This window comes from Crotalus tigris, unplaced genomic scaffold, assembly GCF_016545835.1.
Source record: "Crotalus tigris isolate CLP2741 ecotype Arizona unplaced genomic scaffold, ASM1654583v1 scf7180000017680.1116333, whole genome shotgun sequence".
In the NCBI taxonomy this organism is placed as follows: Eukaryota; Metazoa; Chordata; class Lepidosauria; order Squamata; family Viperidae; genus Crotalus; species Crotalus tigris.
Genome location: NW_024096562.1, coordinates 91446 through 119009, shown reverse-complemented (window position 1 = coordinate 119009; position 27564 = coordinate 91446). Strand labels below are relative to the sequence as shown.

Below are 27564 nucleotides of genomic sequence, written 5' to 3'. Positions count from 1 at the left end.
GGAGCATTCACTGCTTCTGGAGGCAGGTTGTTCCACTGGTTAATTGTTCTAACTGTCAGGAAATTTCTCCTTAGTTCTAGGTTGCTTCTCTCCTTGATTAGTTTGTAGCAAAGTAAATGGCAGGAGCCAGTTTGGGAGAAAAAGAATTTCCAAAGGAAGCTCTATTCAGGCACAGAATTAATGTCTTGTCATTCACTGAATTTACACAAAAAACAATTCAACCTATTTGTGTGAATCTTAGAAGTAAAAAGATTCCTCAACATACATAGTATTAATATAACAGAAGCAAGTATTTCTTAACGTAATTTAGGTCTTAAACTTCAAAGAACTTATCCAGAAAAAAATTAAGAAGGATTGCTGTTAAATTTTATAGTAACTCATGAATCAATGAGTACCCCCTGAAATATCCAAACAGAAATTTTTTTTTATTTTAAAACTATGCAAATTTAAAATAAATTTGATATTCCACAAATAATCTCTTCTGAAATACCTGGCAAGACCAGATCAAGCAACAGTGCATATTTATTTCGAGCACAGATGACTTTTTTTTCTTTGAGAAAGTTTTAATTAGGAAGTATAAATAATGCACTTTGGTCACTCTCATAGAAATATTTTTAAAATACTTACAATGAGTATTTTAGAGTATCATCAAGCTCCATAATTGCAGCTTGGTTACCACAACGGTAACAATAATTTGGAGCACTAAAAATTGTTACTACATTCCGATCATGACACCAGTTGTATCCCTGAAAAAAGAAAATATGTAATTTTAATAAGAATCCCTGCAGATAATATAAGCTGTAGTTATAATAAAATATATTACTATATTAAAATATATCAGGGTATGATCTGGGTTTGTTTTAAATATATCTCAAAACAGTTTAGAGCAGGTCAAAACAAGCTTACCTCCATTACCAGCTGATGAGCCCTTGAAACCAATGTAAGACCATTAGCATGGTTGAAAGTTTCTGAAATATCTTGTCCAAAAGTATAGCCAGCTCCTCGAGGAGAAATACCCCAGCCACCCCGGTCATCGGGATCTGACCACAGCAAATCACACATTGGACCCTAGGAAATATTTCAACATTATGATTTAGCCTTTAAAAACAAAAATGCCTAATACAATGTAGGGAAACTTTCAAAATGGCAATTGGAATGGCTAAATATTTTGGAATAGTACGCTTTTATCCAGTGCTAATGGTAAAAATTATAGTAAAAAATACTAGAAATCCAGAATTTCTGTATTGCTACGTTCCCTACACCTGGGCATTCTTAAGAATTCAATTATAGCTACTTTTCAGCTACAGCTGAATTCAACTAAAGCTAATTCTAGTGAACAATACTGTAAGACATAACAATACTGTAAGGCATTGTGGCAATAAATGTACTTCTGGGAAGAAAAACCCGCCAGCATCTCCTTGCCCACATACTAGCCATCTATAGAAAGAAGTTTCTTTCAGAATGGTGAAAATATAACTCAGAACAATGAAAATTAGATAAACACTGTAAGAGTTTGAGTTGTGACTGCCAACACTAACAGTCACTTTACCTAACTGGTTTACTTCTTCACTCCAAGGTAGTAAAAATTAAGTGAAGTTCATTCTTCTGTACATAGTATAGAAATCAAGGCTAGATGATTTCTCAGAAATATGAGAAATTCATAATCAAAATCTATTTTAGTTCATTTTATAGACCATTATCTGTAGCAATAAGACACTCTATGTAACACTTATTTCGTGTCTTTTAACCACTGGAATCTTTGTTCCATCAGAGAAACTAGCAAAATCACCTCATTTTCTACATAATTTTCCATCTCATAGCTGTTTTGAAAAGTCCCTCAACCAACATTGGAGTACATGGGGCTTGTAAAACAGTTTGTATTCTGCTGATACCCCTTCTCAATAAAAGAGCACTGGACACAAATCTTTAAATACTGACAATCATAAGATTTACTTAGCAAGATTGTCAGGTATATGTAATTTTGCAACACATTGGTAACCTGTAAGAGAACTAACCAATTCTGATGAATTTAAAATTAAAGGCAGGGTATTAACTTTTAATTCTATATAATTCTGAATCCACCATTATGAAGGTTAAAGAAAGATTATGCTACTAGATTGGGGAAATTATTGTCTTTACGATATTGCTGAACTATAATTCGGGATATGGCTTTGGATGAGGGGATAGATGGGGAACTCATCAAATTTGCATATGACACCAAGCTGGTAGGAATAGCCAACACTCCAGAAGACAGGCTTAAGAAACAAAAGGATCTTGACAGACTTGAACACTGGGTGCTATCTAACAAAATGAAATTCAATGGTGAAAAAAATAAGGTTCTACATTTAGGCAAGAAAAACGAAATGCACAGGTACAGTATAAGTGGTACCTTGCTCAATAGTAGTAACTGTGAGTAGTAGTAGTAGTAGTAGTTGTTGTTGTTATTTCCTTTAATTTGCTCTTTGTTAATTGATATTCACCAACAAGGAGAGTGCAACAAATTCTGTACTTGTGGACTGATTCCCTATCAAGTCAGGAATTTAAATACTTAGGTCTTTCCTCCTAGATTGAAATTCTGTGTCTCTTAGGGTTCCACAAACTCCGTATTCAGTTAATACATTAAAATCAGATGTAACAGTAGACAGCAATTTTAAAAAGTAATTGTAGAAGAACCCAAATCATTTCAACAATTAAAGCATTAAAATTAATGGCGTGAAATGAAATGTTTATGGCCAACTCAGGACTCTTCAGTAATTTGAAGAGTACCGACTTCCGGAGAATAATAACAGACAGAAGATGGCTATGCAAAAAGTGACGCCCATGACCACAGAAGAATGAAGAGCCACCAAGCAGACTGATTCTCCAATAATTTTTCTTCAGACAAGGAGAGGACTTGAGATCACCCACAAGTGCTCCAGGAAACGGTCTTTGGTGGGTTTAGATCTCTGGGAGACAAGAGAATAGCTATCATGCTCAAACCTCAACTCTCAATCTGTGCTTTTCAAAGGACACTTAAGTTTACCTACTTCTTTTTCTAATCATTTTGTAAATTGCTTGTTAACTGCTTTTTCATCTGTTAGGAAGCTTTGGATCAACAAGTCTGAAAATACTAATGCAGTGGTTCTCAACCTGTGGGTCGGGACCCCATTTGGGGTCGAACGACCATTTCACGGGGGTCGCCAAACCACGCTGTCCGCCATTTTTTTCCCTTTTCCTTAGCTGTCCTACTCCCTCTTATTGGTGGCCACACTCACTTGGCCACACCCCTGGGGTCACCACAACACGGGGAACTGTATTATGGGGTCACGGCATTAGAAAGGTTGAGAACCACTGTACTAATGAGTTTCCTTCAATCCTCAGCAAAAGAGTTTTAACTACAATATTCAGAACTTAAAAAATAATTTTATTTGGAATAAACAGCAAAAGGGATGATTAAAATTTGATTACAAAGTTACAAATAGACACCAGGTAAATTTGAAATAAGATTTGAGAATTAATTATAAAGAACCTTCCTATGGGAAAATACTTGTTTTGAATTTTTTTAAAAAAAAAACTTTTAAAAAATGGATACCAGAGGGAACTATAGATTATAAAGGGGAATACTCCAAGTCAACTCACAATTACAGAATTAAGAAAAATATCTTAACATTGGATATATTTAAGGATGTGGATCTAGAAATTAATTGTAAGATTGTCTGCCTCTATATTTAAAATATAGTATGGAAGAGTAATAAGTTTTACAAGACAAAAGTGAAACTGGTTTGAAAGTGGATTTAAAAACGACAAGCTCCAAAAATAATATAGAAATAAATGTTACTTGGATACACATAAGAAACCAGCTGATGATCTAATAATTAAAAAGGATATACAAATAATGTAAAAGAGTGAAATGCATAAATTTCCTATACTTTGTTAATGTTTTGAACAATTTTGAGAGAAGAGATAAAGAGCCGAGGTGGCACAGCAGTTAGAGTGCAGTACTGCAGGCCACTTTAGCTGACTGTTCAGCAGGTCAGCGGTTCAAATCTCACCGGCTCAAGGTTGACTCAGCCTTCCATCCTTCCGGGGTAGGTAAAATGAGGACCCAGATTGTTGGGGGCAATGTAAATATATATATACATTGCTTACTGGTGTACACCGCTTAGAGAGTGCTTGCACTTAAAGCGGTATATAAGTCTCATAAATAAATAAATAAATAAATAAAAAATAAAAATCTAGGACATTTTCTGTATGAATAAAAGATGAAAATTGTTAAACGTAAATGGAAGGAATGTACAGTTGCTTTATTTGATCAAGGTTAAAATAGGTATGTAACCTCAGATAACACTTAATGGACTTTTGCCGATTCCGGGACTAAACTGATACAGTTTTGTTGATTGCTTACAAATAAAAAAAATCAGATATGAGGAGATAATTTGCTGTATTTTAAGAGAAAGTGATAAATTACTAAAATTGTTTGTACTTGTGATGAAGTGGGAAGTCCCTTCTTTATATATTTCCTTTCTTTACTATATTCTTTTTTCTATTTTTTCTGCATTTTATATTTTTTTATTTATATAATTTTCTTTTTAGTATTTTTTATTGTATTGTATTGTTTTATAGTACTGTTTTATTGTTTTATTTTTAATAAAATATTTTTAATAAAAATTACAAAAGAAAAAAATTTAAAGAGTACCATTATACATTAACATGCATTAACGCAACTGAGAATTCAAATGGCATTAACGTACCTCATGTGGAACTTCTTGGAGACGATCCAGTGCTCTAATATGATCCAGTGTATCTATAGATGGAGAGAGACCTCCATGTAGACAGAAAATCTGTGAAAGTTTTGAAAACTAGTATTAGAATAACTTTTTCTTAATTATCAAGAACTACAGGTAGCTGAACTTGTTTACTGAAAGTTATAGATGATTTTAAAAGGAAAACATCTGATTAAAATATATTGGAACATTCACCCTATTTTGTATTTTTGTTACTATTAACAAGAAGTCATATTTTTAGCATACCTGTCCATCCACCAAAGCAGTAAGAGGAAGATAATCAAAAAGATCTGTGAAGTATTTCCAGACATTTGCATTTCCGTATTTCCTTAAACACTCATCATAGAAACCATATACTTGGGTGATCTGCCTGCTTTCATGGTTCCCTCGAAGGATTGTGATGCGTTCACGGTAACGGACCTATAAAATAACGTAGTTAGTGTAATCAGAGCAATTAAGAGCTTTTCATTTTACATTGCCTACCTTGACTTGTCCCCATCTCTATTAACATATATCTTCCCCTATCATAATCATTAGTTACAGGTGTATGGAGAAAATATAATTTTCTAAACATCTCTTGAAACCAAATTTTAAATATCTGTATTCCTACCCCATTTTGTTTAGATTGATAGTATTGATATATAGGGGGGAAGGGGGAGAGACTACTGAATTTAAATTCAAGAGTAGAATCTTATCATTCTCTTTTCCATCTTATTGAAATGGAGATACAAACTAAAGAAACATGGAACTTCTAACTACAGGTAGTCCTCAACTTACGACAATTGGGCCCAAAATTTCTGTTGCTAAGCTTGACAGTTGTTTAGTCAATTTTGCGCCATTTTATGACCTCTCTTGCCACAGCTGTTAAGTGAATCACTGTGGTTGTTAAGTTAGTAACACAGTTGTTAAATGAATCTGGTTTTCCCACTGACTTTACACGTTGAAGGTCGCAAAACGGGATCACATGACCCCAGGATATTGCCAAGCAGCTGAATTTTGATCACATAACCAAGTGTGAAAAAAATGGTCATAAGTCACTTTTTTCAATAAAAATTGAACTGGCACTAAATGAGTGGTTGTGGCTACCTGTATATTTAAACATCTTATTTAGTATGTAGCAGTCTCTTTGAATTACACAATATAATTTTCTCCTATACAATTATTTTGTGCAGAATTTTCAACAGCATTAAATCCTTACAATAATTCAGAATATAAACACAAAATAAAGTTCAAAATATTTGGAAGCAAGCCCAAAATTTTCTCTATGCTTGTTATTTCTAATGCCAACATGTTTTGAATGTATTTTTATTACCTTAAGCGCTACCAGAAGTGTTACTGTTTCAACAGAGTAGTATCCCCTATCAACGTAGTCCCCCATAAACAAATAATTTGTGTCTGGTGATTTGCCTCCAATTCTGAAAAGTTCCATGAGATCGTGAAATTGTCCGTGGACATCTCCACAAACTGTTACTGGACATCTTACTTCTTGAACATTGGATTCTTTTGTTAAGATTTCTTTAGCCTGCAACAGAGTAAAAAGTCAGCTTAACCTTAAGTAATTAATTAACATTTCAAATTGCATAATAACAATAAATGTGTAATAATACAATAGCATATGTATTATTTATTTCTGCTTCTGAACAATATTTATCATACATACAAGCATAATTCATTTGAACTACTAGCAGCAAAATACAAAAATCAAAACTAAAGAACAGCATAACATAAACATTATCCTTAAAATTTTCAAAGCCTTTCCCAAATTATTATAACGAGAGACAACACATAGGAATATTGTACTTATGATAGATTTTAAATGTTTCTTTTGTTAGTTGAAATTTTAACGTTCAGATGAAATGGATCCATCTAGATTTCTGTTCTAGAAGCTGGGTATTACTGCTGAGAAGGAGCGTTGTCTTACCTGAACGCCTTTTCTCAGCACGGAGATGGAGAATCCACCAATGGGTTAGCTCTTTCTTCCTGCCCATTAGACCAAGTCAGCCAAACTTGCCACGCCTGTCCTGGGCTAGAACACACCCAGTCTTGACAAAGGCAAAAGCAGCTGACGACAGTCCAACATGTTGGCTCCCAGACCCCTACACAGCCTAACTGACCCTAAGAGTGGGAGTGGATTCTCCATCTCTGTGCTGAGAAAAGGCATTCAGGTAAGACAACACCCCTTCTCCAGCACAGGAGATGGAGAATCCACCAATGGGACATATCAAAGCCTCACTGTCCCAATGGGAAGGAAACAGAGTAGGCCAGAGCCACGTCCCCAGAAGCCACCTGCTGAAGGACCCTCCTTCCAAAGGAGGTGTCCGCAGTTGCAAATCTTATAATGCCATACAAATGGAGAAGGCAAAGACCATGTCGCAGCCCTGCAAACCTCCTCAATAGAGGCCTGTGTGGCCCATGCCGCAGAGGTCACAGCACTGCAAGTAGAATGTGCCGTGACATGACATCGCACTAGGGAATGTGACCAGTACGCCTCCGCAATGCAAGCCTTGATCCACCTGCCTATTTTTGAGGCGGACACCCTTTGTCCACTAGAGGCGTGGTGGAAGGAAACGAAGAGGGCTTCAGACTTGCGGAAGGGCGCCGTTCGCTTGATATAGTAGCGTAACGCTCTGCGAACGTCCAGTGTGTGCCACTGCCATTCCAAGGCATGGGAGGGATTAGGGAAAAAATCCGGCAGAACGATCTCTTGGGCCCTATGAAAAAGGGTGTTGACCTTAGGAATGAAGATGGGGTCCAATCGGAGGACCACCCAGTTTTGGTGAAAGGTGCAGAAGTCCTCCCTGACTGACAGTGCCGCGAGCTCAGAGATGCGCCTGGCTGACGTGATAGCGACCAGGAAGGTGATCTTGAGAGACAAGGACCTCAGAGTACAGGTTCTGATAGGCTCAAATGGCAACTTGGTGAGGGCCCATAGGACCCGTGGCAATTCTCAGGAAGAATACCTATGTACCACGGGTGGTTTTCTGTTGGTGGCACCCTTGAGAAAACAAGTGTATCCTGGGATGTTGGCCTAAAGGGGCCAAATTGGTATAAGTAAGTAAGGTGGACAGGGCCACAACCTGCCTGCGGGTGGTATTGGGTGCAAGTATTCCAGGATGCTCGGAATTGTCATATCCGAGACCTCTAGTTGCCGCCTCTCGCACCAATTGCAAAAAATCCTCCATGTGGAGTCATAGATGCGATTTGTCGCCAACCGATGGGAGGCCTGAATCATGGAAATCACTCTTGTGGAGTATGATTCCCGGGTCAAGATCCGGTGTTCAAGTGCCAGGTGACTAACTGCAGCCACTGGGGTTCTGGGTGTTGTAGAACTCCCTGGCTGAGAGACACGCGACCCTGGGGGATCCTCCATGGGGGAGATCTGGAGAGATTCACCAGGTCGTCGAACCACAGCCTCCGTGGCCAATACGGGGCCATGAGTATTACTTCTGCCCATTCCTGCAGCATTTTGCAGATTCAGAGGGAGAGGGGGAAACATGTAAAGCAGACCCCCCCCCGGCCATGGACCTCAGAGAGCATCCGCTCTCTCTGACCCCGGAGATGGGAACTGTGAGAAGAATCTTGGGAGTTGGGAGTTTGTCAGAGAAGCGAACAAGTCTATGACTGGTTGTCCGAACCTCTGCGATATCAGCACAAAGAGGTACGGGTGCAGGCGCCATTCGAAATGGTCCACGGTCGACCAGCTTAGAAAGTCCGCTTGCCGGTTTGCCTCCCCCAAAATGTGTTCGGCCCTGAGGAGGACAGGTTGGTCTCTGCCCAGGAGCCCAATGCCTGGGCCTCGGCCATGAGGGACCTGGGTCAGCTGCCCCCTTGCCAGTTCACGTGGGCCTTTGCCACCATGTTGTCCGTAAGGACTAGCACGTGTTGCCTCACAACCCTGTTGCGGAAGTGGCGGAGAGCTCCAACCAATTGATATTGTGTTTCAGGTCTGTTGGGCCAACTGGGATTGAAGGTGCGCCCCCCAGCCAAACAGACTGGCGTCTGTCAGCGTGAGCCGGGCAGGTTCCCTGAAAGAGGACCCTCTGGCTACTGCTCGTAAGGACCACCACCGGAGAGACCGCAGGGTCTGAGAGGGAACCCTTATCCATTGGTTGGAGGAGCTGGTGCCCAACCTTTGGAAGGGGAGGAGAAACCATTAGAGGTTCCTGGAATGCAATCTGGCCCAAGACACTATCGCAATGCACAAGACCATCTTTCCCAGGAGCTGGGAAAGCAGGGCCAGTGGCACTGCGCATTCCCTGCGTACCCTTAGGACCAGGGTACAGATACTGTCCTGACGTTCCTGTGACAGGAAGACCTGGATACTGAGTGTATCTATGATGGCGCCCAAGGGTAAGAGTCAGGTAGAGGGAACAGTCTGACTTTTCTGAAAGTTCACCAAGAACCCGTGTTCCTGAAGGACACTGATCGACGTCAGTTCCGACCGGGCAGCTTGAAAGGAGGATGACTGGATGAGAATGTCGTCCAGACAGCACTGGACGCACATCGATACCAATCGAAGGTGTGTGGCCAGCACCGCCAAGACTTTGGTAAACACCCTTGGAGCTGATGAAAGGCCGAACAGGAGGGCCCTGTATTGGTAGTGATGGCCCACGTAACAGAACCTGAGGAACTGCCAGTGGTCAGGAATGATGGGGATATGGAGATACGCTTCCGTGAGGTCTATGGACATCAGGAAATCTCCGTTCCTTACACTGCTCAAGATGGACCGAAGCGTTTGCATCTTGAATTTTCGATATGCAATATGGGAATTCAGACCTTTGAGGTCTAGAATCGCCCTCCACCCTCCTGAGGCTTTGAGAACCACGAAGAGGATGGAGTAAAATCTCTGCCCCTGTTGACCAGCCGGCACAGGTTCTACGGCCCTTATCTCCAAAAGATGTTGAATGGCCTCCCACATGAGGCCGCTTTTGACAGGGTTCCTTGAGTGGGGGCAAGGAATGAAGCGCTCTGGGGAGCTAGATACGAATTCCAGGGACAGACCGTATTGAATGGTCTGATGGACCCAGGAATCTGTGGTGGTGGCTTCCCATTGGTGGGCAAAGAGCGCCAGTCTGCCACATATGGGGAGAATAGCTTGAGAATCATTTGGATCTTCTATAAAGGCAACCCCCCCTCGAGAGGGCCGCTTGCTCTGGAATTGTTGCCTGGGTCTGAGGCCGGTCCTGTCAGGCGAACGATCCTGTCTGGCTGTGAAGGGGCGGGGAGGCTGAGTTGAGCCCGAGCTCGTTCCTAGCCAAAAGGACTGCCTGCGGCCATACAGGTTAGTGTGCCTGTCGGCCCGTCTGCTGAGGTGGGCCAATACCTTCCGCTTGTCCTTATTTTCGATCAAATAAGGAGCCAGGGCCTATCCAAACAGCTGACTACCCTGATAAGGAGCCATGGCTAGACGCCAGTTGGACTTTGGGTCAGCTTGCCAATATTTGAGCCATAGCATCCTTTGTGCTGAGATGTTGGATGCTATGGTCCTGGATGAGAACCTGGCCGCATGTAGGGTCGCATCTGAGACATACTCCGATGCTGCAACGAGCTTGCTCAGGTCCTGTTGGGTACGTACCTCCTCTGGGGGAAGCCTGGCTTGTAGTTGACGGAGCCAGAGTAGAGGTGTCCTGGCAAAGAAGGATGCGCAAGTGGCAGTTCTTACCGCCCACGCCGCCTGGTGAGTCCTGCAGAAGGCCAGTTCCCATCTCCCGTCCTCAGCGTTTAGCTCCTCTGCCATATCCCCCGACACTGTAGACGAGGACAAAAGAGAGCCAAAGGGTTCATCCAACGTTGGCACCTCAAGGTCCTCCACCAGGTCTGGCGCTGCACTGAACAGTTTCCTGTCCACTCCCCACATGGGGGGAAAGGTGCCAGGTGATACCCATTGCTTCCGAACCGCGTTACGAAACATCGGGTCCAAAACTGGGCTGGGTGGTGGGTCTGGCTGAGGGATCTGATCAAGGCCTATGTTGGCCGTCGCACTGCCCCTGCGGAGCAGTGGCAAGAAGAGATCCGGGTTGAATAGACCTCCAAGTGGTGGAGGGTCTGGGGAAGGGTCTTCCTCCTCCCACAATGACATGTCAGGTTGGTCATCCTCCGGATGGGATGAAGCCCTGCTATGAGAGGACCCGGATGTTGAGGAGGGACCCTGGTACTTGGGTGACCCAACTGAAAGAAGGATAGGGGTACGGAGGCCACGGATTCAGGTCTGGGCACATGGTAAGACCTGGCAGCAAGTGCCCGGTCAACCGTCTGAGCGATCAGGGTCTGGAGACGATCCTTAGAAGGATCACTGTGGGGATAAAGGTGGCCTCTGGAACTGAATGTGGGACAATGATGATTGGTGGATCGTTTGGGCTTGATCTACCCCAGAAGAAAGGTTTGCAGTGGGACTCCCTTCCGGGAACCAGACCCCTTGGGAGGACATTGAGAGCCCCAAGGGAAGATCAAAGGCCACGTCCTCTATCTGCTCTGCCTTTGCCCTGCCCTGTTTCTGCACTTTGGAGAATTCCTTCTCCAAAGCCTGGTGCCTTCTGCTAGCCTGTTTCTCCACCAATTTGGAAGGCTTCCTTCCAGAGATGTTCTTGGCCTTGGCTTTGATCCTACCTGCCGCCTCCTGTTTGGAGGATTCCTGCCTTTTGTGGCTAGTGGATGGGGAGGTGGTGTTCTTAGGTTGAGACAACGCGGAGTCCTCCATCCTGAGGTGAGCTATCTCAGGGGTACTGAGAGGGAGCTCTGGCAGGGTATCAGTTGGCGGGCTAGGATGAGCAGGTGGAGCAGGGGATTGCCAAGGCAATAATTTGTTTCGCCCTGCTCCCCTGGCCACCTGACTGGTAAAGAAGCAACTGCTTGTCCCCTTTTTTGGGGTCCGGTCGTCTCTACAGCCACAGCAAACCTGCTTGCACGTAGAGCTCCTGGTAGCAACAAGGTGTCAGCACGCTCACCTGGAGGGTTGAATCTAGCCCGCTAATAGGTGGCCAAGTTAATGAATTACACCAGTGAGTGTTGGCTTCTAAAAAAAATGAGGTGAGCTCTCAGATCACATAGGTTGTCTAGATGAGGTGCGTCCCAGTGATGCAGCTCAGTGCTGGTAATGATGTAGGCCGGGTCTGGTAAGCGTGGGCCCGAATGGCCGAAACGACCCCAGTTGTTAAAAAGCCAATACAATCCTAGGTTGCTTTAACCAAGGAGATAGAATAGAATCAAGATCACGTGGATAATAGGCTGAGACGACCCCAGCTGCAAAGTGGGCCGTGGCCCAAGATGACGGCCGCCTGATCAGCCTGTGGAAGAGATGGAAAACTGAGGATAATGGGCTCTGCGGAAGCCCTTCTAAGGAGGGAACTCTATAAGAGCCAAGAGAGGAGCCTCAAACCCCCCCCCCGGGGAGACTGCTCGGCAGCCACGGCTCATTCCAGCAGCCAAAATGGCAATTGGGGCAATTTGGCGTGAAAAATGGCGGCCACTCTACCCAACGGGAAAGGAGCCAACTGAGGCCTCCGCGATCCCGTGACCACTGGTGAAAAGGACGGCTCCTCAATCCTGTGGCAAGCGGTCAAGAGAGTAGGCCGATTAAACTCTCTGCAATGGAATTCAGCCCCCCCCGGGAGGTCCAAAGGACGGCGGCCGCTCGAACTGGCGGGAAAGGGGGCCGTCTGAGGCCTCCGTAATCCCACAGTGGCTGCTGTTGAAAAAGGTTCCTCGTTGCTGTAGACAACGAAAAAAGGGAAAAGGGAGGCTGATTGGAGCCTCCGCAGCCGGAATCTAACCCTCCCCCCGGGAGGTTGGAATGGCCTTAGATTGGAGCGCTGATCCCAGCGCTGCAGGATGCAAAGGAGGCTCGATGACGGCAGAATGAAAGCCTCCGTTCCTGCCAAGAGCCCAGGGAAATTCTTACCTTCCAACGGTCATTCAGGGCAGCGCTGATCCCAGCGCTGCCGAAAATGACCATGGATTTTAGAGGAGAATTCACCAATAAGATAGCTATACAACCTGCTGGGAGCCAAGCTTGTCACGTCTTGTAGGGCTGGAGACCAAGTCAAGACTGGGTGTGTCCTAGCCCAGGATAGGCATGGCAAGTTTGGCTGACTTGGTCTAATGGGCAGGAAGACAGAGCTAACCTATTGATGGATTCTCCGCCTCCTGTGCTGGAGAACATTAGACTAGAGAGAGTACCATATATTTTCTGAACAAACAGAAGCCCAGACTTGCTGGGATTCAATTTTATCCTACTTTTACCCCTACCAAATTCTACAACTTCCAGCACCAGGCCAGATCTTACTCTGCACTTGAAATAATCATACAGTGCATTCAGAAAGTATTCAGACCCCCTTCACTTTTGACAATTTTGGTATGCTGCAGCCTGATTTTACAGTTGTTGAAATTCATTTATTTCAAAATTGAAAGATTAAATTCCCCCAATGATTGCCAGTTAGTTATATTTCTGTAAGTAATAGGGTCTTACCTGCAGACAACCCTAGCCATACAGAAAAAAAGATATTATAAACATTAGTGTGTTCACCAACCGCAAGACTTGTTCAAATCTCATGTGTCTGAATAACATTCAATTTCTTTCAGTTGATCTCTCCCCTTAAATATATGAAAATATTAAAACTATAGAAATAGCTGTTCATTAGAAAATGGAAGGCGATGCAATTTCAGAGAAATTAGCATAAATGTTTGTCCCAAATACATGTACTTTCTTGGCAAAATTAAATGGAACTTTTATCTTTTTGATGGAATAAAGCCTGGTGTATTTTAGATGAACATGTTCAAGTGTTTTGTGCAAACAGTGGCTCAAAAAAAGGATACACTTTTCTCATTATTATGAGCATCCATGAAAATCCATATAAGAAAGATATAGCACCCTATACATTTGCCCCTGGGAAGGAGAATTATGAAACAGTACTAAATATGGGAATCCTTCAACACATTTCAACATTTTTTCCCCAAAGCAATGTAACTAGAGAATGGTAAAAGTATTACTGTGGTTAGAAGACAGTACCTAAAATCCCCACATCTCCACTTCAGCAGTCTTCCCTACAAATAACAATAATTGCATATGTTTTTAACATGTAAAAAAAAAAAACTTCAGAAAGATGTAATGACTGCACTGTTACCTGACTTTGGTGGTATATTCAATTTGATAAATTACATATAGACATTTCAAATGGTGTCTTCTTTTAGAAGAGCTAGAAATTATCATTTCCAAGGAAAAGGCTTGATACATGAAAAGGCTTATACATGAAAAGTATCCGTGTATAAAAATTCTACTGCCAAACAGTGAAGCATCTTCTCTAAATAAATAATTCAGTAATCTTTCAGTTTGAAAATTACAAATTAAAAATCTGTTTGTTCCATAGTTCATAGTGAAACTTACATCAGAGAAAAGATGTACATGTTTGTTCTGTTTGCCTCAAATTATTCAGAAAGAGAACCAAAGGAGGAAAGCAGGCAAATCAAAAATAATCAGACATTGCCCATTTTAGACTACTTTCATGAGTCTTAAAAAGTTCTGCGGCCAATCTTCCCCACCTGCATAACGTTTCATGTTTTCACCACTGAATTTTGCTATTCAACATTATCCTATATGAAGGAGACTTTGGGTTCAGTGTTGTAGCTGAAATTATTACTTGTGAAACCCCAAAACCGAGTGCTATTAACAGTGCTGAGAATAATAAGAGAACTACTGTGAACTTTCTTTCCTCCTTTAAACACAGCCAATCCTGAAGAATATTATTGTCTGGAATAATTTGCACTTTAATTGGTAGGCAACACAAAACTATTGTTTTTGTATTACGTCTTACATTTAACAGCATCCAGAAAGCTTTGAGAACTAACGAAGTCCGTTTTAGAATAAGAAATATATACCATATGCACCTAAGACCAGACATCTCTACAAGCAGTCCCTTTTTAAAATGTGAAATCTGCTATTGTTTCATAGGCGTTCTGTCTTAATTCAAAGCCGTTTATCTTTCAAATAATGTTTTGCCAACACATTAAAAAAATGAAAGCATTATTAAACACAAAGGTCATGTTAACCAATGTTAGCAATTAAACAAAAATCAGTATTTACAGATCAAAGTAAAATAAATTACTTAAAATTGAGCCATGCAAGTAAAATTACTAACGTAACAATTAAGATCATTTTTTAAGCTTAAAAAGCAAGCTCTTCGGATTTAATCAGCCCAATCAAATAATAGTTTTGTTTAAAATGTAGAACAAGTGTGAAAGTAGAAATGTTTCAGCTTTCTCTTAAGTGTTGCTTAGTTTTTCTCTATTCTGGCATGCAATATATGACTGTATTTGAATAGAAAGAATCTTTTTAGGGCACAAAAACCGAGGGAGGCAATGGGCACCTTTAAAATTCTGCAAAATGCCATGACATTTTCACAATATGACTATCATAGTCCGTTACATGCATGGATTACCTGAATACAAACTGATACAGCTACTCTCTGGCACTCTTTAGACAGGGGTAGGCAACTTTGGCTCTTTTTTTTTTTTTTAATTGAAAATTTTTAAATTTTTACAAAAACAAATCCCCTTCCCGTACCCCCCCCAACCCTACCTCACCCCCCTCCTCCCCAACCTCCCAAGCCCTCCCCTGAACTTCCCAGAGCTAAGTACAGGCTTAATTAAGAAAAAAACTTAAAACACTTTTAAAACCTAAACAAATTTAAATACAATCATCATTCTATATAAACTCCCTCCAAAAACGCAAATTTAAACATTACTTTCTTTGAATATCTATGCCTATAATATAAAATCTAATTTCTCCCTCTTTCTTTATCCTAATACAAAAAAATAAACATATAAACCTTTGTTATACCATTAAAACTAAATACTCTTAGAAAACTTAAAATAAATACATATTTCCTTCAATCTTCATAATCTTCTCACCTATCCAAAAAAAAAAAACTTAAAAATCCTAAACAAATCTAAGCAAATTATTTTCTCTTAAAAATATTAATAATAATATTTAAAAACTTGAAACACTTTTAAATCCTAAACAAGTCTAAATACAATCATCATTCTATATAGACTTCCTCCAAAAACACAGATTTAAACATTACTTTCTTTCCTAAACAAATCTAGACATTTAATTAAACAAATTATTTTCTCTTAGAAATATTAATAATAATATTTAAAAACCAAATTTAAGCATTACTTGAAACTTAAACAAGTTATACTCCCTTCGAAACACAAATTTATTAGAATCCCCTCACTGAAATAAACAAATTATAATCCCTTCAAAACACAAGTTTAAACAATATTATCATTAAAGGTTTAAAACTTAAAGCTGAAATATATTATTATCCCAAAACACATGTTTAGACATTACATAAGACATTTTCCAAAAACGATATAAGTTTTACTTCTCCGACAATCTCAATAGTAAACTTCTTGTCTAAAGCTCTCATTCAATGTCCATAATTTTCTGTCCAATAACCAGTTACATCCACTATAAACACAAACTTCTTATCTAAAATTTTCATTCAATATCCATAATCTTCTGTCTGATAGCCAGTTGCATCTACTATAAGCACAATCCATATCAGTCTCTCTTGCCCGCAAGCATCGAAAAGAATGCGTGGAATTCTGCCCTTGAAGATCGCTCCAAAGAGTTTGTAAGTCCTGGTTGACCCCCAAGCTCAGGAATCAGTACCTGTGAAACTTCCTCAACCTCCTTGGCAACTTTGGCTCTTTTATGACTCATGGAGTTCAACTCCCAGAATTCCTGAGCCTGGGAGTTGAAGTCCACGAGTCATAAAAGAGCCAAGGTTGCCTACCCCTGCTTTAGACAAAACATGGCTCTATGACAGTATTAATTATGGCTCTGAAATCTATGGAAGCTACTGTAATATAAAGAATATCTGCAGCATCCAGACCAATAAACATCTATTTAATTATAACTACGTCACAATTTCTTATCAGCTTTATTTGAAGACCTGTATTTCCATTTGTGTAACAGAACCATGAGAAGATGATAATAGAACATAGCTTAATAAAATAGTGAAGATCCAATAAATAAAAAATTCTTAAGAAGCAGCAGTTAACATTGCATTGCCAAAACAAAATGGCACTTTGAAAGTTTTCAGTTAAGAGACCAACATTAGCATGCATGCAAAGCTGTTCATGTATATCAGTGGTTCTCAACCTGTGGGTCGGGACCCCATTTGGGGTCGAACGACCATTTCACGGGGGTCACCAAACAAGGCTGTCCACCATTTTTTCCCCTTTTCTTTGGTCACGCCCCTGGCACCCGGTGATGTATAAGTGGTTGGGGGTCACCACAACATGGGGAACTATATTATGGGGTCGCGGCATTAGAAAGGTTGAGAACCACTGATGTATATCTATACATTCCCACAAATATCAGTCTGAAATTAAATTACAGTGTTAGTTTTAAATATGATTGGGTATCTAAAAGTCAAGTGAATCATTCTTTGTTTAATATTACTAAGTATTACTTTTCAAATAATTTTCTACAAGAGTTATTTTGCCAACACCAGGTGTCTTAAATACTGGCAGAAACTGATTTTTTTTAAAAAGCTTATCAATGATCTACTATATTGTTTGATTATACTCAATGCTCTACCTATGATAGAAAGGTAGCAAATTCTATACCTGGATTAAATTACCTCAATATAAATACTATTGGTTTTCTAAAACTTTAAAAAATGGCATACGTACAAAAAAGCAAGTTCAGAAAAACCAGACTCTGAATAAAAATGCATATTTGCAGCAGTCTAAAGATAGACGTTTCCCCAAATGTTTTTAATCTACAGGTAGTCTTCACCTGTAACTACTGGCAATTCCATTACTAAACAAGACAGTCATTAAGTGAATTGTCAAGTGACTGCTCTGCTTCCTGATGGCATTTCTGACAATCCCAGTTGTTATGAATGAATCCTACCTGATTATTAGGCAAGAAGCTATCTGGATTCAAGCCACTCTCGGGAGAAGGTAACAATTGCTTCTACTTCAACTCCTTCCATCCACCTATCTTCCCCAATACTGTTAGTGCCACCTGGGGCATAATTTTATGCTAGTGCATCTTGGGTCTGATTTCTTGGGCCATCCAGGTCCTTTTTTTATGATAGAAGGAGCCAGGAGAGCTATGAAAGGCCAATAAGGGGGGAAAGGGCCCAGCTGCGCAAAAGGGTCTTTTTTTACACGCTGACCTTCTTTCCCCCCAACCTATACAAGTCCTTCTTTTGTAAAACCCTTGGCCAGCTTCCAAGAGAAGGCCTGGCTGCACCTCTGGGAAAGAAGGCCTAGGCCAGTACAGGAGTAGCACACAGGTGGTAGGCAGGGCCAGGCAATGGGAGTAGCTGGTGACAGTGAGTAAGCAGGTAGCCGAAAGGTAAATATGGGTGGGCCCAAATGTTCTTCACTGATTGCAAGGGCAATACAACAACCAGAATTTCAAGAACTTGTCGTAAGTCCTTCATCATAACTTCAAATGATCATACAATCTTCATTTTCAATGTTATGTGACAGTTTCCCAGCCAGTCTTGCAATCTCTCAGTTCCTCCTCCACCTAGCAACACTTAGCTGTGGGAAGGGAAGGCTCACATACCATTCTTGGCCCAAGCCATCCCTAGCTAACTTTTCCTGATCTGTGCCACCCATCGATTCCCTGACCTGTACCGCCCACCCACCTTCTCAAAATCACACAGCACCTCTTACATACCCCCATGAACCTTCCCTAACTTGCATGGCCCCTCTTGTATGGCCTCATGCACCTTTTCCTACCCACATTGCTTCCCCAGGCTGACTTTTCACACAACCCCCAGCTACCCTTTCCGACCCACACTATTCTACTCCTGTGCTCTTCCCAATCCACTTGGCATCTCTGGTGCACAGCCACAAACCCTTCCCAATCCCTACAAGACCTCTCACACACCCAGATGTGAGATTTTATGATAGTCTGCCTCTTAAAAGCACTAAATCAAGACCTTGCATAGTTTACTATGAACAGAATGAACAGATTCAATTTTACCACAATATTCTTCAAGCATGATTAGGATTTTAAGCTAGAAGACAGAAACATTTGTGTCACCACAACCCCTGCAAATGCCTTCTCAGTAGGACCCACAATCATAAAAACTGGATTGTGAGTAGGACTTTTTTGTATCCTTCCACTCCAGGCATTGTGCTGAATATAAGCAAGAGGCTTGCAGAAGAACTAGATATCAAAATAAAGAATGGGAAGTTGAAGGCCTAAAATTTGAGCTCAATCTATTATAATGAAAAACAAGAAATTCAAGAAGAAACCAGCATCGCTGCACAAAGATCTCTTTGATAAACTGAAAGACAAAAAGGACAAATACAAAAAATGGAAAGAGGGGCACATAACTAAGACCGATTTTCAGCAGACAGCCAGAACATGCAAAGATGAAGTCAGGAAAGCAAAGGCTCAGAATGAACAATGATTTGCAACAGAAATCATGGATAATAAAAACAATTTCTTCCAACATATTAACAAGAAAAAAGTCAAGGAAACCGTAGGTCTACTAAAGAGAGAAGATGGCAAGGAAATAACAGGCAACAAGGAGAAAGCAGAACTGCTTAACTCATACTTTACATCAGTCTTCACACAAAAAGAAACCATAGCCCAACATAAAAAAAAACCACTGCAAAAGACAAATTAGAAACAAAAAATAAAATAAGCAAGAAAATGATAAGAGAATATCTATCTGACCTTGACGAATATAAATCATCAGGGCCTGACAGATTACATCCCAGAGTTCTGAAGGAGCTGGCAGGTGTTATCTCAGAACCACTGTATCACATCTTTCAAAAATCTGGAGCACAGAGGAAGTATTTGAGGATTGGAAAAGGGCTGATGTGTTTCCCATCTTCAAGAAAGGGGGGGGGGGGAAATGGACCCAGGAAACTACAGACCAATCAGTTTAACATCAATACCTGGGAAGATCCTAGAAAAGATAATCAAAAAACAGATCTGCAAACAACTAGAAGCAAACAAAGTCATAACCAGTAGCCAGCACAGGTTTGTTAAAGTGACTAAATTAGTAGACCAGTGAAATGCTGTGGACATAGTATACTTAGATTTCAGTAAGGCATTTGATAAAGTAGACCACAACCTATTCCTTGGTAAGCTAGAAAAAGGTGGAATAGACAACATCACCACCAGATGGATCTGCAGCTGGCTGACAAACCATACTCAACAAATAGTCCTCAATGGCACTACATCCACATGAAGAGAAGTAAGCTGTGGGGTACCACAAGTCTCCGTCTTAGGCCAGTACTCTTCAATATCTTCATCAATGACTTAGATGAGGGAATTGAAGGGAAACTCATCAAATTTGCAGATGACACCAAACTGACAGGACTAGCCAACACCCCAGAAGACAAACTCAGGATCCAAAAAGATCTAGACAAACTTGAACAATGGGTCCTATAGACAGATATAATACAGACAGAAAGCATCCAGGAATACAATTAGCAGTCAAAAGACATGATGAAAAATCTTTAATTTCACAACATATACGCAAGATTTAACCATAGTTTAAATTGGGAAAATATGACCATCCTAGACCAAGCCAAGTCCAAAAACACCAATTTCTAGAAACCTGGTACTCTGGCAAATCAGCCATCAATAGACACATCGACATTAACAACATCCATAGACGATGCAAAAGAGGCTATTACTCAGCCCAAAAAGGAACAAAAAGACCCAAGCAACGCTCCATCAGCTATCAGCACCCAGATCAGCATAGATTAACTCCAAGGTCAACATCAGATCAACAATCAAGTAAATACAAGAAACTGTCAAGGAAGCCAACAACAAACAGCCCAATCAAAGAATCTCTAAGACCACCCTCACCAACAGTGACAGGCAAACCACTAGAAGAGTGGTTCTCAACCTTTCTAATGCCGCGACCCCATAATACAGTTCCCCATGTTGTGGTGACCCCCAACCACTTATACATCACCAGGTGCCAGGGGCGCGGCCAAAGAAAAGGGGGGGGGAATGGCGGACAGCCTTGTTTGGCGACCCCCGTGAAATGGTCATTCGACCCCAAATGGGGTCCCGACCCACAGGTTGAGAACCACTGCACTAGAATATAAACTGACAGCAAACAGCACTCCTTACTAGCACTGATGAGGTTACCTAGTTTGGGTAATGAAACGTCTGCAAGACAGCAAGCAAGCTCAGAGAGCACCAAGGACCCCTCATGATATAATACATGGAACAGCATTCAAAGGAGCTTTGGTAAATTTGCAAAATTTTAAGATTAACTCATCCACATCAACTGGATTTGAATGCCAGACACTCCGTGATTGAAAACAGATTAGAAAAGCTGTTAATTCTTTGATGTGTGTTAGGATTCAGTTGTCTCATGCTAAAGATGTGTATAGCATATTTAGAAAAGTTAAATCTAATCCATAATTACTCAGCCCTTGTTCTGTGATAATCCTTGGCTACCATGAAAGTGGCAACACTGATGCCTTGTATTTAAAATGTTTTATCTATCTACTTGTAAATACTTTCTATCTGGTTTTAATTGTGTTAAGAAATTCAAGACATTCTTGGCTAAGCTTGATTGTCAGCATCCATTTTGCTTCTTACTTCAGGTTTGTTTTGACCTTCTAATGTTCATGAAACACTATTTAAATTTCCTATTACTGATTATTGTACTTTTCTATACAGGCTTAAATTGTTTACACTGAATAGTGACCATGATCCCACTCCCACCTGATAGGCCCATTCCATTAAGTTAAAGACAAAGGAAAAAGCACAATGGTTATATATGACTTCCAAAGTATAATTTTATTTGCAAGTACAAATATTCTCTAAATCCCCCCCCCCAAAAAAAAATTCCAGAAACAATCATTCAGCTGATTTTTCTGCCCACAGTATTTTTCTACAACTACAATAGTCTTCATGTTATTACTTGAACCAGGAAGTCATCCAAATGTTTTCCTCTTAAAATATGAATGGCTGCATAGTCCTAGTCCTATTCAAAGCAGTAATGTGATAAGATCCTACAAAATTCATATTATTCTTGTTAGATTTCTGCCTTAAGCAACACTTAAAAAGCTGATGTGTAAAACATAAACCATTCAGAACATTAGTTTGATTCCAAAAATTAAACTTTTAAATTTTAAGCTATCAGTCTAAGCCAGGAGTGCCAAACTGCTGGCCCATGGGCCGGACACGTCACGTGGAAGCTGTGCCCACCACATTGCCAGCAATGGCAAAACAGTCCCGATACATTGCACGACGTCATGTGACATCACAAGTTTGACAAGTCTGGTCTAAGCAAATGAATTACTGTCAGCAAACCTTAAACATATATCATGAAACACTGAAATACACAAAACCAGAACATCTTGTTTTTTATTTGGAATCTGTACCTAATCCAAGGTAAGTCAATGTTTCAGTGAGGTCATATCACAGGGCTTTAATTGCTAACTTAAATGCTGATCCAATGAATAACACTGAAAAATTCATTACTTCTGATGAGAACTTTAAATACTATACACTCCGTTTCACCAGGTTTCTATTAGTACCTAATCCAATTCAGAACTAATTAACAATTGCATATTTAGCTAGTACTGTTACTTATCTTCATATCTAAATTACAGTACAGAAGCAGCAAACTATTTTAACTAGAAAAGAGAACCAGCATGGTGGAAATGAACCAACTATTATTTTCTTTATTAGCAATTTATCAAGACAGGAAGAGGCAATATAGTTTATTATATTTCCATGAAATTTAATTTTAATGTATGCCGATTAGTGTACATTCAAGGTGGCAAGGTGGTGTTCTATTTGCATTATCTGTGTCAGTGGGATAGTATTTGTCATTAATATCAGAATTCAAGTGAAAAATTAAAATCTGTTTAATTTCTTTAGAACAAATCACTACTGTAACTTAAATATTTGTCTTTTAATCTCTTTACCATAAATGTCTAGCTTTTTAGTATAAATAATTCTTCATGCTCAATTCTTTCTATTCCTTTACTGTGTTTTGAACAAAACCTGCCACTTATATTTCTGTCTACAGAATAAAAAATTCTGAAGCGAACTGCATTTTCTCTATCCAAAACTTTTTTTAAAAAAATTGACATTCTACCCTTCTTCCATAATTTGTAATAATCAAACTTTATTTCCTAGTGGATATTATATAGGAATGCTGCACTACGTGCTGAGCACTAATAAGATTGAAATATCATCAGACAGCTTTAAGAACACCAAAATTTGCCAAAATAATTTTTAAAATTCTTTTTAAAAAAAAGATAACACCAAGCAAAGGCCAGTGTAGAATGAACAGGGCTATAGTCTCAGAAGTATGAATATCGCTATAAAAGAAATACACAAGAGATGACTGCTAACCTGAACAAAAATCTTAGATCAACTAGGGTTTTCTATAAGTATGCTATATTTTGTACAGGTTTGGTCAATATATCATTATGCATTCCTATTTTATTGGATAAACAATTCAGCTTTATAAAAGCATTTCTTTAGTATATTTCAGGTCTGAATTTTTAAAACATAAACTGGCAGGAATTTCTAACCTGTGTTTGGTATAACCTGAACAGCCCAAAGGAGTTAGTGAATTTACCAATAACATTTAAAAAAATTGCAGGCAGGCAGTTTGCAAAGCCACAATTTTTACCTGCTATTCTTGTTATAGTAGCAAAAATGTTATGATGAATGTATGAGATAATGTTTCACTTATTCATGTAGGTATCACTGAACAAGCAGAAAAGCTTCCTGATGTCATGCCATTCATATCTAATGTTAAAATCATGCTGGCCTTATAGCACAAATTACCACTATATTTATTTCTGCAGTTTAACCTCACAGTTGGATTACAGGTAGTTCTTGTTTAGCAATCACAATTGGATCAGCATCTTTGTTGTTAAATAAAGCAATTCTTAAATAAAACCATGACTATGCTTTTCTCTGATTTACACATCTACAAGAGTCATAAATGTGAGAATTGGTTGTAAAGTTACTTTTCATCACTATTTTAACTGTGAACAGTCACTAAACAAAGCAATCACCAAACAAGAACAATCTTAATTTTTCTCTCCAAATTCTTTACTATCAAAGGTAGACTGCTCCAAATATGGAAAGGTTTTTTTTTGCAATATTTAACATCTAACTCTTTAACAAAACTAGAAAAATAGTAGCTTCAAATACCAGTTAAAACCAGCATCTCATAATGTGAGCTGCAAATTCAATGTATATTAAGGCCTTTGAATGTTTTCACAGATGGATACATGACCTACAAAAACTACAAAAAAAGGATTGGCAACATTAAAATAAATCCTCCATTACCTGTTTTTCTCATTCTTATTAATAACATGCCAATGTATTGAACAATCTCCAGCCTTCATCCCAAAATTTGTATATTTCAAAAATTGAATTTCTACCATTTCTAAAGTTATTTAGTATAGTCAGTCTCCGACTTAAAATTGTAATGGAGCCTACCTATCATTTTGTAAATTGTGATGGTCATAAAACCAACAACCTATGTGACCAACCCAATTTTACAACTTTTGCAGCAGTTGTTAAGCAAACCAATGGTTCATTATGGGTGGTTTTGTCAAAAACTGGAAGTAAATGCCAGTTTTTGGCAAACACCATAATAAAGTGTGGGCACATGACTGTAAGCATTGACAACTGCTGTAAATGCAGACCAGTTGCTGAGCACGCAACCCATTGGTGGATTCTTCTTAATCATGCTGGAGAACTTTGGCACTGGGCTGTAAATATCCCCAGGGAGATTTTGGTAACTTCAAATGATAGCTAAGCAACTGTAAAAATATAACATGTTTAGCATGTAAAACAGGGGTGTCAAACTGCCGGTCCGCGGGCCAGACGCATCCCAAGGAAACCGTGCCCACCCCATTGCCGGCAATGGGGAAAAATCTCCGATATGTCGCCGACGCAAGTTTGACATGTCTGATGTAAAGTGAAAGAACTGAAAACATTTAACACTGCAGTAGTTGCACACCAGGCTACTTTAGCAAACCTATCAAGAAACTGAGCAGTAAATACAGACTGAAGTGGTTTCCTGATAATGGACTTGGCTTGCAGGTTGCTAACTCAAACAATTAAATTTTGTTACCACAAAATTTAAGCTTAAGTTCCTTCCATGGATTCCAATGAAACCTACGATTGAATATCACACAAATGCTTTTTCAAAAGGCAACTAGACTTTTGAAACAAAGTCCAATTGCCTTTTGAAAAAGCATTTTTGGGGCAACCATGACCTGGATGACCGAGAACCTCTATAGACAACTATGACTGAGTAATATAGGTAGTCCTCGATTTACAATGGTTTGTTTAGTGACCATTTAAAGTTACAACAGCACTGAAAAAAGTGAGCTACAACCGTTTTTCAAAATTATGACCATTGCAGCATCCCCATGGTCATGTGATTTACATTCAGATGCTTGTCAACTGGTTCATATTTATGATGGTTACAGTGTCCTGGGGTCATGTGATCCCCTTTTGCAATCTTCTGACAAGCAAAGTCAATGGAGAAGCCAGGTAACTGTATTACTAACAACTTAACTATTTAACTGCAGTGATTCACTTAGCAAATGTGGCAAGAAAGGTCATAAAATGGGGCAAAACTCACTAACAAATTTCTCACTTAGCAACGTAAATTTTTGGCTCAACTATGGTTGTAAGTCGAGGACTGCCTGTAGTTTATATCAAAAATCATTGTCATTGAAGGTTAAATATTTAAAAAAAACCTTATGAATCTAATGAAAATTACCAAATCAGTACATAAGTCTCATCAGATATATTTCTAGCCAAAAGGTACTTACTTAAAACCATAATCCTAAAATTAAACTTGAATTAAATACAGTTATTTAATTAATTCGTATTTCACCTTTGTTATTTTTGCAATGCTTCAAGGCAATGAGCATACCCAACATCCCTTCCTCCTCCTATTTTCTCCACAATAACCCTGTGAGGTGGTTTGGGTTGAAAGAGTGTGACATGTATAGATACAGTAGTCAATTTAGAAAAGGAAATACAATGTGCTGAGAAAAACTGCTCTTTCTCCTGCTGTCATTTAATGTAATGTTACTATAATAAATTATTTGAATACCATTCGTTAATGTAATTTAACAAATGGCATTCAAACACATTATTTAAAAAAATCAATTGCATTTTAGTACGAAGTAATTTGACCATAAATTTACAATCCAATTTAACTGATTCATCATTACATGCTACTACAATACAAGAAAATACTCCTAGATTCCAGGGCGATTCACTTTTTTCCATGCTTCTCCCATTTCTATATGTTTATTTAGAAGTAAGGTCGATTAAGTTCAGTGAAATAAAATACCAAGGAAGCGTTGTAAAATTACAACCTACTAACATAAAGCACGATCGAGGCCAATCAACGATAATTCTGACCGCATAAATTAATGCTGAACCCTCTCGATCCAAGGTTGGAGCTGCCGAGAGCGAATTTAGAACAATACATTTTGCTCCTCTCTTTTCTTCTCGCCGGAATCTTATCAAACCTCTCCCTCCATCGCTCGGCCGTGCATCAAAACCCGCCGCCGAGCACAAGGGACTTCCTAGTAGCATTATTTTCTGAGAAAGGCGCCATTTTAAGAGCTAGTGGGAGGACGAGGAGGAGCGGGCGATGCGACAGGGGGCGCAGGGCCAGCGGGGGGAAGCGATCCACTGAGCCACACGGACTACTCCGTGAGTAAAAAGACCTCGGGGGTGCCTTACGGGGCCTGAAGAATGGGCAGCCTGGCCGCCAGGAGCCCCGTCTCTACAATGCACCTGACCGGGGACACACCCCGCTCTGCCTTCTCTGGGTAGATGTACTCCGCTTCCGCCGCCGCCACTTCTCCTTTCATCCCGGCGGGACAGCGCCCCTTGCGGTGGCTCTCAAGTCCGCGCTTGTCCCGGCGCCCTCCTGGCCCGCACCCGCTTCTCACATCTCAGCGGAGCCCGCCGCGATCAATGCCCCCGCCGCCATCCGCGATCCCTTCCGGACCTTGCTGGATCCCCGGCGCGTTTTTACCGAGGCTCCTCTCCCCAATTGTCGGGCGGACCTCTTCGCTTTCCCTCCCCCTCCGACACATATTTCTCTCTTTCCCCCCCCCCTCGCCCCAACGGGGTCTGGGTCTTCCCCCGCTTCCCGCGGAACCGCCATTGGCTGCCCACCTTCTCGCACAGGCTCTTCACTTGCCCCTCCGAGAGCTGCTTGCACTCGTTCAGCTGCTCGACCCACTGGTCGAGCTCCTTCGTGAAGACCTTCTCTTCCATCGTCGCTGCTCCCGCCGCCGCCGCTTCCTGCCTGCCTTCTTCGCCGGCACCCACCACCCCTGCCCCACCTCCGCCCACCCTTCTCCCTCCCCCTCGCGGAGATTAGGGGAGGCTGCTACGCGTCAGGAAGAAGTGAGGGCTGGACGGAGGAGGAGGAGGAGGAGGAGGAGAGAGACATGCACAGCGGAATCTCTCCCTCCCAGGTGATGGGGAGCAGCGGCAGCGGCTGCTTCTCACGCTCGCCGATCCGGTCCGCTCTCCGTGTAATGGCTGCCGCGCCTTGACGTCACCCCCACACTTCCCACCCTCCTTAGACCAGCTCAGGCGCACCAGACGGCGCACATGCGTCCTTACAGTCAAATGGGTGGTTCTGCCCTAAGCGCCTCACAGTACGCCTCTTTGAGCATGCGCACAAGCCCAATCGCGGCGGCGCGGCGGTGTTTCAATGAGTTCCTCTGCGCGTTCTAGAGAACGGGGTAAGATTCCAAGGAGTGTATTGGAGAG

At 40.8% G+C, this 27564-nt stretch overlaps 1 protein-coding gene across 2 annotated transcripts in view; it reads right to left on the bottom strand.

Moving 5' to 3' along the window:
• Positions 1-27356, bottom strand: part of PPP2CA (protein phosphatase 2 catalytic subunit alpha) — a 29626-nt gene extending 2270 nt beyond the window's left edge. Inside the window, exons 1-6 of one of the 2 annotated variants that reach the window (XM_039337478.1) lie at positions 26959-27356; positions 6076-6285; positions 5010-5183; positions 4731-4820; positions 907-1068; positions 628-746 (exon numbers count right to left, since the gene is read on the bottom strand). In XM_039337478.1, the coding sequence (XP_039193412.1) occupies positions 628-746; positions 907-1068; positions 4731-4820; positions 5010-5183; positions 6076-6285; positions 26959-27060 (857 nt within the window). In that variant the 5' untranslated portion in view covers positions 27061-27356. Of the gene's footprint in view, positions 1-627; positions 747-906; positions 1069-4730; positions 4821-5009; positions 5184-6075; positions 6286-26152; positions 26555-26958 lie in introns of those variants that run through there. The other variant, XM_039337479.1, reaches the window with a different exon arrangement.
• Positions 27357-27564: the final 208 nt, after the last annotated feature.